Source organism: Drosophila eugracilis, unplaced genomic scaffold (genome assembly GCF_018153835.1).
Source record: "Drosophila eugracilis isolate 14026-0451.02 unplaced genomic scaffold, ASM1815383v1 contig_90, whole genome shotgun sequence".
Taxonomy (NCBI): domain Eukaryota; kingdom Metazoa; phylum Arthropoda; class Insecta; order Diptera; family Drosophilidae; genus Drosophila; species Drosophila eugracilis.
The window spans coordinates 103,317-121,574 of NW_024573812.1; the positions used below are offsets into that span (position 1 = coordinate 103,317).

General features: G+C 41.4%; 2 protein-coding genes across 4 annotated transcripts; one reads left to right on the forward strand and one right to left on the reverse strand.

The window, feature by feature from the left end:
- Positions 1–20: 20 nt before the first annotated feature.
- LOC108106571 (probable beta-hexosaminidase fdl) lies at positions 21–18,168 on the reverse strand. Of its 3 annotated transcripts, XM_017213741.2 has the most exons (7): positions 17,872–18,168; positions 17,648–17,808; positions 3,143–3,325; positions 2,566–3,074; positions 1,766–2,501; positions 1,385–1,703; positions 21–1,321 (listed from the first exon to the last, which is right to left on the reverse strand). In XM_017213741.2, the coding sequence occupies exons 3-7, from the start codon at positions 3,304–3,306 to the stop codon at positions 1,067–1,069; spliced, it is 1,983 nt and encodes a 660-aa protein (XP_017069230.1). In that variant the 5' UTR covers positions 3,307–3,325; positions 17,648–17,808; positions 17,872–18,168; the 3' UTR covers positions 21–1,066. The 3 variants fall into 3 exon arrangements, with proteins under 3 accessions (XP_017069230.1, XP_017069229.1, XP_017069228.1); XM_017213740.2 differs by having other exon boundaries at positions 17,648–18,168; XM_017213739.2 differs by lacking the exons at positions 17,648–17,808; positions 17,872–18,168 and adding an exon at positions 15,451–15,627.
- Positions 7,997–14,269, forward strand: LOC108106572. Its single transcript, XM_017213742.2, has 3 exons — positions 7,997–8,828; positions 11,166–11,316; positions 12,779–14,269. Exons 1-3 carry the CDS (start codon positions 8,452–8,454, stop codon positions 13,868–13,870), a joined length of 1,620 nt encoding a protein of 539 aa, XP_017069231.1. The 5' UTR covers positions 7,997–8,451; the 3' UTR covers positions 13,871–14,269.
- Positions 18,169–18,258: the final 90 nt, after the last annotated feature.

Genomic DNA, 18,258 nt, shown 5'->3' on the forward strand with positions numbered 1-18,258 from the left:
TCAAGAGATCAAAAAGCTGCTTAGACTGGACTTGTAGTTTATTTTCGAGAGTGACTTGGAGTTACAGCAGAAATTGTTAAACTAATGTATGTTCAGGATTCAGGTTTTTTCGTTTTTTTTTGTTTGATATTTTGTTGCAAAATCTTAAGTACGAAAACAAATTGCTAACATAGGGATCCTTATCAATCATTCCAAATGTAGAAATATTGAACGAAACAAACTGTGAATACCCCAACAATTTTCCCCCGTTTTAGTGTATGTATATACTAAATTAGCTACTAATTTACTAGTCGAGTGTCAGTTGTGTGCCAATGCGTGCAAAAATTGTTCGTAACGATTAATTGTTAATGTTAATTCTAAGTTTTACTCTTTTAGCAGTTTTTGTTTTTCTGTTTCTGATTTTTAAGGTCACATTGTTTATATCACTGAAAATGTAATTTAATGTATTTTAACTTAAGGCAACGCGAAATTAAAGCAAAACTAAAACAAAGAGAAATGAAAATTAATAGTGAAAAAGATCATTTGATGTCACCTTAAACTTAATAATTAATATTCTGCGAATAAAGCTTTTAAAAATATCAAAAAGTTCGTAATTTTTAATTGTGATTTATCATCTAAAGCTACCTATTAATGTATATATATATATTTATCATAAGCCTATGTCTGTGTATGTGAATTGATGCATATGAAATCTACAACTAAAACTATGAACTCTAATGTTCAACGTCACCTGCATGTCAACCTCAACTTGATTCCCTACCAGGTCATTTCTACCTACATCCCACCGTTCTACGTTCCAACTGCAATGTCTCTGTGCGCTATATTTCAAGATGGATTGTACTAGAAATGGGTGTGTGTGGTTTTATGTTTTTTTTTCTATGAAAACGAAATTCGAGTAATGGTTTATGCCAGAAACCATTTCAAACAGTCGCCTGCTTTCTTGCGAATCGAAGCCTAGGTATCCGTATAAAATAACAATTAGACTATCAACTAACTAACGCACATTTTGGGAGGGGTCGCGGGATTGGGGCTTTAGGAGGTTTCATTTTACTTCTTAGAGGTAATATCAAATGCATTCGCCGGGATTCTGGGCACAGTATTTGGGAAACAGGGCCTCTGCCCTAATGCCCAGTTCGACGAGGCGATTTCGGAACATTGAGATTCTACGGAACACATCTCGCGGCACTATATCCATATCGTGATCATCACTAGGATCGGTCCACAACCGTTCAGCCAAAGCGGCGGAACGTGGCCACAGCCGATTGTCCAGCTGATTCTCATCCACCTGCTCAGTCCACATGCACGCCTCACCTCCCAGCACCTAAAGACAGAAATTAGGAATGGATTAGGAATGAGTTTTTAATGAAAGAAGTCACAAACTCACCTGCTTCCTGCGTTTTTTGTCCAATCGCATCCGCTCCCAAGGTCGGTGCTTATAGACATTCTGCCAAGTGCGGTACGGAGCACAGGCAGCCTCTCCGGTGGCCCGCCAACTGCCAAATCCGCAGTCCAGATACCAAGCGTCCACGTGCGAGAAGATCACGTTGTAGCCGTTATCCAGCAAGTCGTAGTTCTCCTGCCAGGTGCTACCGCCCCACACCTGAACGGTGAATTGACTGTTTGGAAGACACTTGGTATTGGTCAGGGCGCTTGACCATACAGCCACGTACTTCGGCGCCACTCCATTGTTGGCCAGCTTTAGTCTGCGAGACAAAGTATTACACTTATTTCATTTCTCATTTAAATTAAAAAATCTTTCGCTCACCTGGCCATCGCCTGCAGCATGAAATCGCACCACAAGCCGCGTAAATCTGTGTCGTTGAAATACTGCGCCCAGCAGTCGAGATTGACCTCGTCGCCGCCCAAGTGGAAGAGGTCCGTGGGCCCCGTGTGTTGCAGCAGCTCCTCGTAAAGGCGCTGCAGAATGAGGTAGGTGTGGTTGTTCTTCGGATTCAGTTGACCGCATGGCGGTTCGCCGCAGTAAAAGCTCCACGGCTGCTGGTTGATGCACATGGCCAGTTCGCCCATTCCGCGCTTCGGTCCCCAGTCCCATCCGTTGCCCGCATGGGCTGGGGCATCAATTTCGGGTATGACCTGGACGCCATAGATCTTGGCAAACTCGGCCACTTCGCGTACATCTTGCTCCGTGTATGTTTCGCTTTCTGAGTAAGCTCCATGCTCTGCCAGCTCCGGATAGTACCGTGAAATGTAAGGAAAACTCTGAGCATCCGTAAGGTGCCAGTGGAAGCGGTTCAGCTTGGCCAAACCCATAGCCATAATCGTTCGTTTAATGGACTCCACCGAGAAGAAGTGCCGGGAGGTGTCCAGCATCAGGCCACGATACCGGAACTTAGGGGCATCCTTAATCTTGCTGTTGGCGTATGTGTGCAGCAGATGATCCTCATCATCAAACCAGATCAGTTGCTGAAGCGTGGATAGTCCATGGCGGGCTCCAAAGTACGAGTTTGCAGTGATCTCCACTTGAAGGCGGTGTCCATCGGCTGTTTAAGGAATGGGAAAATAAGAATTAGATTTATTAGGCTGCTTATTTATGGGATTACTCACTTAGAGAGCTCAGCTGATAGGTTTCATCGTTGTCTAGGCTAAAATTAAGGTCTCCTGACTTCTGCACGTTGATCTTAACTTGTACGCTGTTCAGATCCCCTGCCTGCTTAACGCCAAAGGTGGCTCCAAACAGCGTGGCTGCTGGTTCCACATCCGCGTGACGGCGAGACTTTGATGAAGATTCGCTAACAGTTGCCTCTGAAGAACTACCAACGTAGTCCAGTCGCTGGATTTGCCGCAAGTCTTTTAGGAACCAGTCGAAGGCCAACTGGATCTGCTTGCGAACTTCGCGATGGGAGGTTTCCACCTGCAGCTGTACATCCTCCACGGAGAAACTGTGCGTATAGGAGCTGAGCACAAATTTGTGGGTGGGATGGGGCCAAATGTTAACGTCACCGCAAGTCATCGAACAGCTGATGAAGGAAACCCGCTTGGCGGATTTACCATGATGGCCCACCCGTATACATCGCTTATCCTCGCACTTGTAAGTCCAGGACTTCTCGACGGGTCTGCAAAAACGAAGAGTGATTAGTCGGAGTCAGATGATTCTTCAAACTGATTGGCATGTGGCACTCACATGGGAAAGGCACTGGCATCATGATGGCTGTGGGGTCGTTCTAGTGCCTCGTTGTAAGCTTGGGCCTTGGTGGCTCCTTGGTTCCAGTAGAGCACCGTCAGGATGAAGATGGCGCCGGAAAGTAGCACCAAAAGAGCTCGGCGCAGCGATACAGCCAAGGACATCTTATAGAGATAACGTAGGCTAGAATAAAAGCAAAGAAGTTTTAATTCAAATTCTATAATTAAAGTTATATAAACTCATTTACACTTATCCTAATTTCGTATGTACACTATTAATTATATTCTTAATCATGTCAACTTAAATAGCCCAAGATGGAACTCAACTCCCTTGATCCACATTTAACCTACTTTTTGCGTTTGGTCCCCGCCCACCAGTTGACATCATGTGGCTTTTGGCCGCTTGCCTGCCTGCCAACTGGTTCAAAGAACTGAGACAGTTAAGCAATAATACACAATAGCGGGTCGTGCGGCAAGACAATGGCCCACCAGACCATCCCCAAATCGCTTGCGTCCCGTCATGGGGCATAGGACACACATCGAACTTTAATCAATGCTCGCGACTTGGGCTTGACGAGCGATAAAATCAAAGGAAACCCGAGGAGTCGGGGTTTTGCCACATGCCATTTAGTGGCAATTGTTTGTCCTCACCGACCGCGATGTCCTCACGCTAATACCAACGCACACATGCCACATCCACCTTTTGCGGCACGCAAGGGAATCGGATCTCCTGGCGCCTGGCTGGCAACATAATGAAAAATCGAAGGCAGTTTCATATAGAAACGTTCGGGACCACGGCATCGCAGCTCTCTTGCTGGTAGCAAAATACATATCGTATGTATATCCCATAATATATTGAACATTTTAAATTTTGTAATTTGGTTGAATATGAAAGGATTGCCTTGCTTGTTTTGCTGCGAAGACAAAAGAGGTTGGAAGGAGCTCTGATGTCTATATATGCTTTATTGGACTTATCGGATAACTTTAAGAACAATCGTAAAATATTTACAAAAACCTTTACACCTTTTCCCCGTCTTAAGGTTTTACTTAGCAAGACACGCAGTCAACCCCGTAACACTATATTTTTTGATGTCCCCCACCCGTATCATATTTATAATGCAACCTATAATTCAACTTTTTATGCTTCATTATCGATTTTAAATCAAATTACTTAACAAATGAGTGGAGGGGACCCATAAACCCAAATGTGATTTTATATATTTTTAGGGCGGGCACTTTTAAACTTTGCATAGACGAGGAATGAGGGCGAGACCTTGCCACGGATGGAGAATGGTGCCTGGTGCCTGGTGCCGGGTATCGTGACGCTTTCTCTCATGACATGGGTGATTATAGTGGGCGGTACACACCTGTAATGCAGTGGCAGAAATCAGCAAAGGACCTGCAACCTTTGCGTGTGACTCCAACAATCGAAGCTAGCATGGGTGAGACCTTAAAATTTTCATTACGCTTCATGTGAAAATATGAAATACTTTCGCAGGTCATGCAACAGCACGGTTGAAATCTACATTCGAGACACTTTTTCCAGTTGCCACTGGCAACTCGGAGGAGGTTAAAGGTGGTAGCAAGGCAACAAGACAGCATGGCAGCATGGCAGCTGGTGCTCCAATGCAATGGACGTGCTTTTACTTGTGGCCTGGTCCCATCATTACCTTGATGGTCGTGCATAATAAATCAACAGGCATGCATAATTAATGCTGCCAATGCTTGAAAAAAGGGCAAGAAGTGGGTGGCTGTGGGGCAGCAAGAAAGGATTGCTTGAATGTGACAGCCTCATTAGTTTTCACACAGCACACATACGACTGTCAAAAATATTTGTACAAAGTGTAGCATACATTGCAGCGTTTTGTTAGCTTTCACTTGACAAAGTAAACACATAGATAGTTAGCTAGTACCCTGGTCTAGATAATGAATATATATCTTTAATTAGTCATGCTAAGTGTGAGCTTAGTTGATACTTATTTAATGGTCAATAAAGTTGACTACACAGAAAATTTCTTGAAACAAAACGAAGTAGTAGAAAATAAAGACTATTTAAAAATGTTTTAGGTCTTAAAAATAGTTGTTGGTTGAAAAATAAAGTTGCTTTGAAATATATTCGGCAGTTTCTGGAGGGGTTTAAGGAGTCCTTTAACCCCCAAAAACTTACTTATTTCATAGCTTCTCCGAATTTAAAGTTACTTCCCATAAATTAAACTATAATTTCAAATGTTGTCCATTTCTTTATCGTTAAGTTGACAGACTTATCCATGGTTTTATTTGGTTCCCTCAGCTTACCCGCAACGCGTGCGCAGAACGGCGGTCGAAAGTGACCAGAAGCGCCCGAAACTATCCATCATCAGAGGGCCCGCCTGTGGGTGGGCGCCACCTCATGTCCTCGTGGCCCACCGCAACACCGCTGCCCTCCAAAAAAAAAAAAACAGCGAGACGCTCTAATGAGTCACGTTGCCAGCTGCCAACTGTTGAGGGGCGGCGTGACACACAAAAAAAGGCGACTTTCGCCTCCTGCTGCTTCTGTCCTGCTGCTGCTGCTGATGCTTCTGGGTGTCCTGAATTGACAAATTTCCTTTCACACAAATCTAAAATTATGCCAGAGATGGAAAACTAAAATGGTGGCAACTTTTGTGTGTCGTTCACGGCCAGAAAAAGGAAAACAACAACCACGCGGACGTGCTCTTCAACGCGCGCGACACTCGAGGAGCTGGCAACAACTACGGCCCAACTATTACTATTAAGCCGCCGACGTTGCGCGGATTTCAAGACGCTCGAACGCCGACGACGCCGTCAACAAACAGTTGGCACGGCCAAAAAACACACTCGGAGCGAAAGAGAGAGGAATAGGTGCACTGGAAAAAAACACATAATGCCATCCTAAATTTGCATCTCAAAAATCAACGAATTTTCACAACTGATTTAAAACCAATAGAAAACCTAAAATATAATTTTAAAAGCTACCCTTGTAGTGTAACATTTTAATTTGCGTGATAACAGCTCTTACTTAAAATCTTGCAACTATTTTCTCTCTCTGTAAACAACAGAGAAACCAGAAATAAAAGAGCGGGGCGGCAAAAATGGCGTGCAACTATTTACATATGTTCTTGAAACCGACGAGCGACTGTGTCTGCGATTGCATGCACCTGGCATGGGTATACCTATAGTTATAGCCACAGCAGGACCAATCCACAGTGCCGCCCTCAAATATTGAGCACTCCCACACAGTCGTCCGCGAAATGTCCATTTAAATGTTTGCACAAGGCAAGTGCGTAGCCATAAATTAAAAGCAAATTTGCCAAAAATTAATACGTGAATTTCAATTAGTTGCTAACGGCTGGCAATTATGATGATGATTGCATACGGGTGCTATAAAACGTGGCCGATATGCAAATGTTATACATTTCATTGCCGTTTATGCGGAAATTTTTCAAAATTGTTTCAATATTTTGTGGGAATGTGTTTGGGTAGGGGGTCTGAGTTGCTGATTTGTATAATAAATGGGGCACATTAAGAACAATCTGTTAACGGAATTGTGTTTTAATTTCATTGCTATCGATGAAGTAATATGTAAAAGGAACAACTTAGCTTAAAGTGTATTCAATTTTAGTTTTTAATTACATTTTAGGTTAATTTAAAGGGAGGTTGTAAGCAACATTTCCCACCTAACTACTAAGTTTCAGTTTTTTTAATACTACGATTATAATAGTCTTTTCTAAACCCTTATTTCCGCTAATTTTTCATATAAATGCAGCAGTTTATCACCCTATTCCTCTACTTAATTGTCTTGCATTTTTCGACACATCAAGCATACGCAACGTTGGCCGCTGTGCAGCATGTTGCATGCTCAATATGCGCGGCATGGACTGTTGCTTTTGAGTCGCATTATTATTTATGGCCGCATGCCGTGAAAAATGTCAGTTGGCGACAAGTGTTGTTCAAATGGCATGCATGGTTACCACAACAACAACAACAACAAAGGCGACAGCAGAAGCAGCAACAACAACACAGTGGCAAGAACAGCAATAATAATGACAACCCATACGGACATACAAAAGCATTTGGCGCTCAATTTGACGTGAAACGTGCAGGAACAGAATGAGAACTTGAGGCGAGTGAAAGGGATACAAAGGGAAGCTCAATACAAATAGCAGTGCTTGGCCTTTGTCGACGACATATCCTTTTTCCACCCACTGCCACTGCCACTTTCCCCCAAAAAAAAAAAAAACGAAAACAACAAATAGCAAAAAGAGAGGGAAAGCCACAGAAAAATGGGCAACGCAACTTGTAACAGGCAAACAGCAACTAGAAAACAGTAACTAGTAAACCTCAACCAGTAGCAAAACACCCGAAGTGCACAAAGTCCAAGCCGAAGGCTGGCTCATTCGGTTGCCAAGGCAACTTCGTCGGGCTCACAACAAAAGGATAAGCCAAGCCAAAGTCCTCGGGACAGGACGACCAGGCCAGCCAGCAAACTAGTCAGCAAGTCAAGCCGGAGCTCAGTTGCAGCAGCGCAACGCATTTGCCCAGACGCACAACTCGCGATTCGCGGCCAAAACCAAGAGTTACGGAAATAGACTTGCCTTGGCCATCGATCGTTGTAAAAACTACACTTGAAAAAAAACAAGAATAATTTAAATTAATTTAAGAAATTTCTAAATCCATATCAAGTTGTCATATCACTTGATTACTGTGATAAATAATTTAACCCATAGATGGTTTAGTGTTTTAAAAAGAACAATATTGAATGACGATTTTAAATAATTTTAAAATGTTTTAGTGCAGTGAAAGTAAAAGTAAAGATTATAATAAATTTCAGAATATTTTCTTTTAATAACACGATCAATAGCTATTCTTAAAAATAAAAGAATTACTTTTAAAAGTGTAAAAAAATATAACCAATCTCATAAAACTACCGAAATGATGTTAAAATTCTGTGAAACTCTAAGAATCTTTCTTAACAAAATCTAAAGTAATAAAAAATTAATTTACATGAATAAAAAAATCTATAAAAAATCTAAGAAAAACATATATAGTTCAACTTTTGTGTAGTGTTGCCGTTTGACTTGGTCTTGCTGTCGTGCTAGAGTTGCTATTGCCTTCGGGTCGTCGGTCGCGAGGGCTAGCTCCTGGCAGTCGCTTTTCGTCCTTGCTGCCGTCTAGAGCCTTAGCTTTCGCTTCTAGCCTGGTCTAGAATGCGCCTCGTTTTGGGGTTGAAGTGTGCGTGTTAATGGCAATGTAATGAGTGCGCCGTGCTAATCGTTATGCAATCGCCTTGCTTCGATTTTGAGCCACAGTGAAATGTCTCTCAAGCGTTATGCAACTCTGCTGGCCTTCGGTCAAAATCAAAATCAAAATCAAAATCAGAACCAGAATCATACAAGCCCGGCCACGACAACATCGTTGGTGGCCACAACTGAGGGGATTCCATCATCAACATCCTCAACAGGGTACGGAAGTTTTGCTAGCGAGGAGCAACTGCAGTCCCAGGAGCATGTCTCGTCCTCATCCTCGATTTCCACACACACCACCTACTACACCGGCGGATTGGGGCAATATCATCAGCAGCGCGGTGGCCCAGGATCTGTCATTTCGGGTGTGGGCGGCGGCGGAGGACCTAGTGGACCCCAGACGTATGCAAATGTTGTCAACGGAAATGTGAATCTGCTGCTCGGCGGGTAAGTCTGTCAGCTATAACAACTGACTGATGGCAAGGCTGGGCATCAGAGCCAAGTTCAAGAGATGAGCCAAGGTGAAGCTCGTGGGAAATGTGAAAGAGTGGCACACATATCATGGCTGCAACTTTTGGCAAATAGCTAAAGCATTCCCTTAGTCATTTGGCAATTAATTAATTAGGGTTGCCAAGAAAGTTTCCCCAAAACAATTGGCTTCCAAAACTAACAGCCACGAAATCGTTTAGATATTTACATTTTTAAAAACCTCTTTCTCACCCGTCAGTTTAATATTTTAAAAGGATTCAGTAATCGTTTCTTGCAGATAATTCATATTAAATGCCATTCCAGCTAACTAATAGCTTATTGCCACAAGACATTTTGTCATGAAATAATTAGAACTGCTTAGAAAGTTTTACTCGGAAAACGAAGAGGTTATTTGGAAACATATGTTTCTAGGCAACCGCAAAGTCAATTATTAGAACGTTTATAGCAGGTCGTAAATTCCAACGAAATGTTTTCAGTAATTGCCCTATTTTGTGTAAACATTTTAGAACGATATGGGAAGAAGCTCTCCATAGATCATAATGCTTGGCACCGCTTGATTTATGAGATGGAGCTGCAAATTAATAAACATCAAAAATTTCCTCGGCTGCAAGCGAAGATGTCAGGCTTCCGCTTTTCCCGCGAAGAGCGAACGTAATAATTATAATTGCCTCAAGTTATTATTCTGCTTTTCGCATTTTCCCAGCGAAACCGAAGCATCCTTTTCTACTTATTAAAATTTATTTTCGTATGCAACACGAGCTTTCTTCTTTTTTTTTTGTTTTGTGGCATAACCCGAAAGCAACAAAACGCATTTTGTCAACACAGTTTTATAGGGTTTTTTTTTTATGTCTGTAAACATCACGCGCGGCACACACACCAGCTAGAAAAACTTTATTTTAACTACATTTTTATCGATTGTCCTGGGCAGTTCATTGAAAATAGCTCGAATAGAAAATTTATGGAAGGGGCAAATCGTTTCACATGCCGCTGTTGTCTCTTTTGCGCTTCTGCGGAATGGGAAAGTTGGGAAAACTCGGCCCAAAAAGAAGGTTCTAATGAACTGTTGACATGCTAGAAATTGCGTGAACCGGTGGAAAATGAACAGCCAAAAAAAAAAAAAAAAAGAATGACTAGCTTGGGGCAGAGAGAGAGAGAAACACTGGACAGACAGACAAGTGGGACACAATGTTGCATTCTAAAGTGGATTAACTGACGTCATGGAAATGCCTTGAGTAACGAAATCGACACGAAACGATTTCCAGCTAAATAAACCAGTGGGTTTCAATATAAACCGACACAAATTGGCCGACAGCGCTAAAAGGAAAATTTGATAACTGGCAATCAAGCTGATAGTGGGGGGCATTTCGGATTTATTGACAAATTTAGAAAATTGATATAGCCTACACCTTTAAGAAATAAGGATAAAAAAATTCAATTTCCTTAAATGAGTTTAAAATATTTGATTTTTATCTCAGAACATATTTATTTATCTACAATACTTGACCTAAATTGGAACTTGAAAATGTTTATTAAACAAACGAAAGCAGTGTTTGGGTAAACAGTCAGCACCAAATGGGTTTAATCAATTCTCATACTTTCTAAACATAATCGGCTTAATGTAAACAACTTGTCGACAGCCTAAAGAAATAAGCTAAGCCTATTTAAATTGTGGTTTAAAACCAAAATTAACTCATTAAAATAATAGTTAAGCAATACAATTGAGGAGTCAAGGATTAAATTAGGGCACACAGAAATTTATTAGGCCACTTAAAGCCAACAAATCAGCCAAGTAGAGTTGGCTTTTCAAAACCAGTGTAGTGTGGTGGCCTATTTGGTTCAAGATAATTGCACATATTCCATATTTATCAACAGTTGGTTTGCCTTTTGTTTGGCTGGGAAAGTAAATTGAGAGCGAACGAATGCAACTATCTAATTAAAATCACAAGCCAAGGAAAGTAATTTCCGTTGAGAGGCGATGTACGAGTACTGAAGGCTGAACATTTTGTTGGCATTTTACGAGTATGCTTGCAATCAATATAGAAGCAGATATAGGCCAACATAAATAAACATACAAACATTGGCAATTTGTTCGACAAAATTAATAAATGCCAAAAACGTTATTAATACGATATTATCATGATGGCCATTTATCTAGGCCCAGCAATCAATTTGATGTCACCACCCAAAGGCAAACATAACGAAAAATACATGAGTATATGAATATGAATGTGCTACTGATATCCGTGGAATAACATTGCATTCACAATCCCTATTCGATTTAATTATTTGTTGCAGAGCCATGCTTTCCCTAGTGACGACCATATTGTGTGTGGTCTGCTATTGTTGCCATCGGAATATCAAAAAGCGTACAGAGGCGGCCTACAGACAGCAGCAGCATCAGTGGCTCGAAGGCGATCCCAACATGGAAATATACAGCGTAGAACAGGTGAGTTTCAGTTCTCCCTTTAGCATCAATGGTCTAGTGCCTTGGGGTTTTAGAGGCTTTGCTCTCTCTGAAAGCCATAATAACAAACGGATGTCAACGGCATTCCAAATAGTAATGTCACAATGCCAATGGACATCTATACTAACTGAAAGGGCAGGCAGTATTCCATTATGATCAGAGTTTAATTAAATCCAGAACAATAAGGTTGTGACTCTCTACAGCTCCCTTTTAACTCCCAAGCTTTATTTCTTTACATTTCTTTCTATAGAATAAATAGTTATTGATATTCTAAGCACATGCTGAATATAATCGAATTATAATCATTTTATTCTTAAACTCAAACCAAAGAAGTTTTTACGGAAACGGTACTTAAGAAAGACTTATCAAAATAAATACCTCACACGGCCCTCCAGTAATTTATTTAAATCACAATCGATTAAACGCTAAAAACCTATTAGCAACCATTAAGGTTAAGTGCCAGATGAAAAGAGTGTAAACAAATAGGGTATACGGCAAACTAAACAGAAAACTTTCTCCGAAAGCCATTTATTTTTCGATTGAAACTTCAATCAAATCAACCTCGTTTCCCAATTAGTGGCTAAAATCACAATTACGACGAAAATGGAACAAATAATAACCAACAGTCTCAGCCAATTGTGGCCTAAAAACCACCCACAAGTCAACCTTAATTTCTTATTTTTTCAAGTTTAAACCAACATTCTGCAAGGACAGTTTGAAAGTAAGACGGAAACTGAAAGTGAGAGAGGGAAAGGGCAGAGCTATAATGGATATTTATGCGGCGCATTTAACAGGTGCGACAGTTGAGTTGAGTTCAGTTCGGTTGACCAAAGGGGCGCGACAGTTGCGGTTGGCCATATAGCCATTGCAAGTGGCCCAGAAGCCGCACTCACTTGGCCGTGGTCATTATTAAGTTACAAAACCGCCGACAGCCGGCTAAAACCTTCCAATTCGACCACACAAACCACCCACCACCCACCAACCCACCATAGGCCATCATTCAGTTCATTGTTGTTTGTTGGCCCGCTGGGAAACGAGGGAAAAAGCGCTGGCAAAGGGCTCCACGTAAATCAACGTTAGCCTGTCCAGGCACGAATGTCAACGGCGGACAGACAGAGGCGGGATTCTTGAGGGGGAATGGGTTTGCAGATTGCGCAGCAGAGACAAATAAATTTATGATGTGTGCAATTTAAACTTTTTTATTTGATCGCGTAAATTTCACTTGTCTAGTCCAGCTCGTCTCCATTAAGGAGGTAAATTACAAGGCGACCAAGCGTAGATCGGCAATTATTCAAGATGCCCTTGGGGAATATATAGTGTAGAAAGAAGATATATCTTACAGAAAAGTTAGAGATCTGTTTTAGGAAGTGTTAGGAGTTGATTTATCCTAAGATTTCTATGTATTTTACTGATTAATTGTTCTCTTTTCTAATTGTTTTCTAAGTGCTACGAGACATCTGGCCTGTTCCTAGGCGACTCCACCGATGGCCTGTCTGCCGTGCCCGCCCTGCATCATGAACCACCGCCATCGTATGACGCAGTGGTGTTGCACGAACAGCAACTCCACCAGCAACAATTGGAACAGCAGCAGCAGCAACAGTTGCAAATGCAACTGCAGCAGCAACAGCAACTTCTAATGCAGCGCGTCTCACCACCGCCAGGCTATCGATCCTCATTGGACATCAGCGGGCAGCCGGGTACGAGCTTTGGCCGCGGAACACCTGATGGCAGTGTGGATGCAGTGGCCAGTGGCAGTGCCGCAGGTGGCGGATCAGGCGGCATGCTGGTCAACAAGCAGTTACAATTGGCCCTAAACGCCCAATCCTGTTGCTCGCTGCAGAGGGCGGAGGTGGAGAGCATGTGGAATGCTGCGGCGGCGGCTGTGGCTGCCCGGAGCGGAAATTGCCTGGAAATGGAGACGCTGCAGGTACGTAAGCCGACGCAGAACATCAGATTGAACACCTTCGGGCGGCGGTACCTGCAGCAGAGCCATCAGCATAGTGGCAACCACTACCGACGCGGCTGTCCGCTGTGCGGCAAGTTCCGCTATGAAGGTGAGGCGGAAGATGAGCCTCTAACCGCATTGTCTGTGGAGAGCGGTCTGAATATGGGTGGGCGAAGGGAGGACCCGAGTATCTGTCCCTGTCCCAGTGACATTGACAATGGCAACCACATTTCTGGCGATGCTCTCCAGGATGAGGCCAATGGGAATGTTCAGGTCACCGCACTGGATGAACCACCTCAAAATGATGCCATACCCATAACCACTGTCAATGATGAAAATGACAATGCAGCATCATCATCCGACACACCAGCAACATCCGAAACACCAACAACATCCCACACAGCAGCAACAACCAGCAGTAACAGGCAGTTGGAGGAGGTGGAACAGGCTATGGGCCAACTGGAGGAGCAGGATTTGAACAACATTAACGAGAACGGCATCATCAGCCTGGACATGAGCAAAATCATTGACAGATCGGGCCTGCCCACATACGAGGGAGCCATCAAACTGGAGTCCAGTGGTTATGTCTGAGCCTAACGAGGATTTTACATTAGTTGTAAAGCTGCAAAACCAAAACCAAAACCTAAACCACAAGTGTGCTTTAACTATGATTAAGATAAGTTGCGATTGGAGGAAACTGTTTAAGCAAAGAATTATGAGAAGTATTTGATTTTCCGATTTTGTAATCTGAAAACTCTATACCACTTATGAAGATTGCTAAGATCGTACTAAAGTTAATGAAGAATATAGCACACTTAAACTAAGCATTTCTGCGTTAATGATGCAAACAAATATCACGCTCTCTCTCACAAGAAGCAAAAACGAATACAATAATTATAATGTTTAAATGTTTAGAGCTAAGCCCGTGCATATCCCTGTAAATGTTCGTTTCGAATACTCCTATCAATAAAATCAAAAGTTGTAATTGAAGGCAACAAGCGATTTAATAAGCCGCAACCTCAATCCGCAACCTTAGCCTTATTCCACACCCACAAGTACACAGTTTTTAGTTTATAATGCTCGGTTGAGCGCAATCCGATTGATTTTGTATTAAATAATACTGGGCGAGGAACGCAGGAGATGATAAAAAACGAAACCAGAGCAAAGAATGGCATGCAAACAAATCGTCAAAGACAACGGCTAACAAGCGGCAAGATAACAGGCAACACCACCCTCACCCATCCACTTGGTCCGTTTTCCCACCCCATTTCGATTTTCCGCTTTCCTTTTCCACCGCACTTACCTCAGACAGACAACGGGTTTGTGTCTCTGTCTTTTCGTCTGGATCATTTGCATGAGCGGAGCGAGGAAAAATCGAGGGGAAATGTGTCACCAGGTCGGCTACGTGATTCTCTAACTTATATATAATGAAACATATATTGTTTTGGAAAAACTTATATGAAAATCAATGAAAATATATAAAAAAGGTAATAACAAAGATTAACAAATAAAATAATTCACTTAGAAAAGCTGAAAACATTAAGTAGGTATTATTCCTAGAATAGAAAGCTTTTATAAATATTAAGCATACGCATAGTATGCTACACTCCAAAAAGTCATTTGAAACTTCCCAAGTAAACAGATCAAGAATTCCACCTTATTTAACACTGCTTTAAATAACATCAAGTATACGCACCGTTCGCCCACTTAGAATAACTTCATTGAAATTCAAGTACGGCAAGAGTATTCGAGAAAACAAATCGCTTACAATTGCAGGTTCTGTTTTTGTGTGTGGTCAAGCGATGACAAAACGAAGGGGGAACGGTTCAGAACTCTTGTTTTTATCCCAACTACCTTTCTTTTGCCCTCGTGCCACATTGAAATGGTAACAAGAAACTTGTTAGTTGGCTCTCATCATTGTGCACAATTTCATTTGACATCAGGTGCAGGGGTAACAAGCTCTCGGCGTTTATGCAACCTTGAATTGCTTAAGCGATAGGGTGGGAGGGGGGTTAAATATGTAGGTAATGTATGTAATTATGCATGAATTGACTGCAAAGCTTAAGTTACACTTGAGATCACATTAAAGCCAACCCCAACAGCCTCAATCAAATGTTCTAAGTTCGTTGTTTATTTTTAAAAATCTCAATAAATTCGTTTAACACTCGTACCGTCGTGTCAGCAGCATTTGAAACGCTTTCGATGAATTCTTCACGTGAGCACCGGCAATAAATACAAAGAATTTAATTTTGGTTTATTTATGGCCATGCCAGCTAGATTTCTGGTCGGTGTATTAACACAATTTCAATGATCCGGCCAAGAGGAGCGCGCTTTGTTGATAATTGCAAACAACTGAAAGCGATGCGTCTGCCGCTGACGGCGGCACAACAAGTCGCAACCGCTGCTGCCGCTGCCGCTGCCACAGCCGAGTGGCAACCGCAGCTGAGTGGGTTGGAAAATGGGTGGGAAAGGCGTCGGAAAAACGGGTGGGCAATGGTTGGTACAAAATGATAGAAAAAGAGAGCACCATACGCCTGCTAATGTGCATGTGTGCAGGCCAAAATAAAATAGAGCGAACGAGAGCTGAAAATGAAACTGAACCGAGCTGAACTCATGGTTTCAAATGAACGGTATTGGAAGGGATATTGGGGGGTTTCTTTAGGTGGCATCACAAACTGCGCAGCGCCGCTTAACCCTTTCCACCGGCAACCCTTCGCCCTCGTTCGATTTATTAATAACACCAAAAGAGGCACACGAGGGCGAACCGAATGGGCGAATGGCAAATTTCAGGTTTGATGGCATGGGCGGCTGTGAGGTGTGAGCAGAAGCACTTTGCCAACAGCCTCTCGTATTTATAATTACTGCAAATTGCCGCTTAAAAACTTGTGTTCCTGCCGGGGCATCGGGCCAAACTACTCGAGCCACTTACGACTATGTCATCATCATCATCATCGTCATAGTCATCGTCAGCATCACTGGGAGTGCCAGGCACGTGCTTAAAAATAGACTCCATTGGGTCACTAAATATAAACCATTTGGCATTTGGTATGACCTAAAAAATCAGATCGAAAGTGTAAGAACGAAAGACGAAATAATAAGTGCTCTCTCTCTGAATGGAAAATGTTGGTGAAAAACAAGAACATAAATAGATAAAAATTATAGAAAAGACTTTATATCCGTTATAAAACAAACCTATTGCCTTATATTAAATGAAATGAAACTAATTAGATTTATAGAGACATCAAAAAGTTCGACTCTTGGAAGTAAATTTGTTACTAAATAGCAATTTTTAAGCTGATCTTAATTTGTAAGATTGGAAATCAAATCTTAAGAGCTTTTTATATAATAATACTTAATACTTAGACAAAAAAAACTAAATACACTTTGATAATTTAAAAAGCTCAGAAGCAAATAAAAACAAATATAGACTGATTATAACACCACTATCTATGCAAAGAAATTCTAGCTTACTCTAACATTATATTAAATATTAATATAATATGTATTCATTCTTTAACGTTTTCTTATATACATAAAGCTTGCATTAAATAATTTGTATTCAGAGAAATTCCTGATGCTGGCTCGGCAGATAAGGCGCTAGGCATTGCCAAGTGGAGTTCAGAATGCTTATTATTCCATATCACTTCCGCTGCCCAGTACACGAACTGGGATGCTTTCCCAGGGTATTATAGAAACAGTCTCTACTATATGTAGTCTCAATAGCGTCAAGATTACCGCAACAAGAAATAAAGCAAGTCATGAGGCAATTGGGTTAAGTCACAAAGGAGAGAAGAAAACCAAAAGTTAAAGTGAAAACACAAAATAGCCAAAAAGTATTCCAGTACACGTACGGGCGTACTTATAAAATTACAGTGTCTTAAGTAGGATTTGATCAAGGGGGTTGGACTAAAAAAAACACTTTAATATGATGTGTGAAATTTTTTGTACATTTCTTATCAATCAAAAAACATTTTTAATATTTAAGTGTAATTCCAATTAGATGACGTGTAATATTTTTAAAATGATTTTTTATTATCTCCTAACTTTAAAGGCGCAATACTCATCATATAAATGATAAGGAGTGGACTTGAATGTTTAAATACAAAACTAATAATGAAGAGATGTTATAAATCTACAGTCCTAAAAAAAGTGAGATCTTTTAAAATGTTTACAAGTTAACTTAAGAAAAATAATTATTATTACTTAAACAGTTTCCAATCCTTCCTTTAAGGTTATGCCCAACTTTATTTATATTTTGCCTTTAAGCCCCTTCCAAAATACCTGAGTGAGCCCCTGACCAACCAAACACACAAACTAAAATACTGCGGACAGATATCTACATGTATCGTCGCAGTCTTGTAGACTTACCCACACTGCGTATGGAAATGCTCTTCGCATGTCCTTAATTCCTCCGTTGCCAGGACAACTGAGGATAGTCCGAAACTCAGAGTGCGGGGGGTTACCTATTGCTTCGATTCTAGGGTGTTACTGGTGCGGTTGAGATAAGCGTGCGTCTTGTAGGTGTGGCCCTAAATGACAGTCTATATATATTTTCTATTGCTTTTGCAACTTGATGCGTCGGCAGGCGTTACATTTAAAAACATTGAGATCGACTTATTTGTGCTGTAATTCACACAAAGTGCACACGACGACAGTACAATAAGAGCGAGCGAGATGGCGACCAAGGGGTGCGGATAATCGGTCTGCACTTGAATAAACTTGCATTACATCTGTTGTTTTGGGTACAGTCTGCCGTTGGCTAGACATTCGAGTAGTAATTAAACAATTGCACGTCCCGATTGTGCCACTGGCGTTGTTAATTGTTGTGCGAGGCAAACATTGCAAAAAAACAAAAAACAAAATCGGCGACTGACCGTGCTAAGAAAACTTTAAAATACCAAAAAAAAAGCTAATGTTTGAATATACCAAATATTACAAAAAATACTGGAAGAAATGCAATTAGCAATGATTCAAAAAAT

What these genes read in the sequence shown, in the direction of transcription:
- LOC108106572 (XM_017213742.2), top strand. Translation starts at nt 8,452, where the DNA reads ATGTCTCTCAAGCGTTATGCAACTCTGCTGGCCTTCGGTCAAAATCAA. An exon ending in GTGAATCTGCTGCTCGGCGG is followed by an intron (nt 8,829 to 11,165) that starts GTAAGTCTGTCA and finishes TATTTGTTGCAG; the next exon opens with AGCCATGCTTTCCCTAGTGA. An exon ending in AAATATACAGCGTAGAACAG is followed by an intron (nt 11,317 to 12,778) that starts GTGAGTTTCAGT and finishes TTGTTTTCTAAG; the next exon opens with TGCTACGAGACATCTGGCCT.
- LOC108106571 (XM_017213739.2), bottom strand. An exon ending in GATGCCAGTGCCTTTCCCAT is followed by an intron (nt 3,075 to 3,142) that starts GTGAGTGCCACA and finishes TCGTTTTTGCAG; the next exon opens with ACCCGTCGAGAAGTCCTGGA. An exon ending in ACAAAAAACGCAGGAAGCAG is followed by an intron (nt 1,322 to 1,384) that starts GTGAGTTTGTGA and finishes TTCTGTCTTTAG; the next exon opens with GTGCTGGGAGGTGAGGCGTG.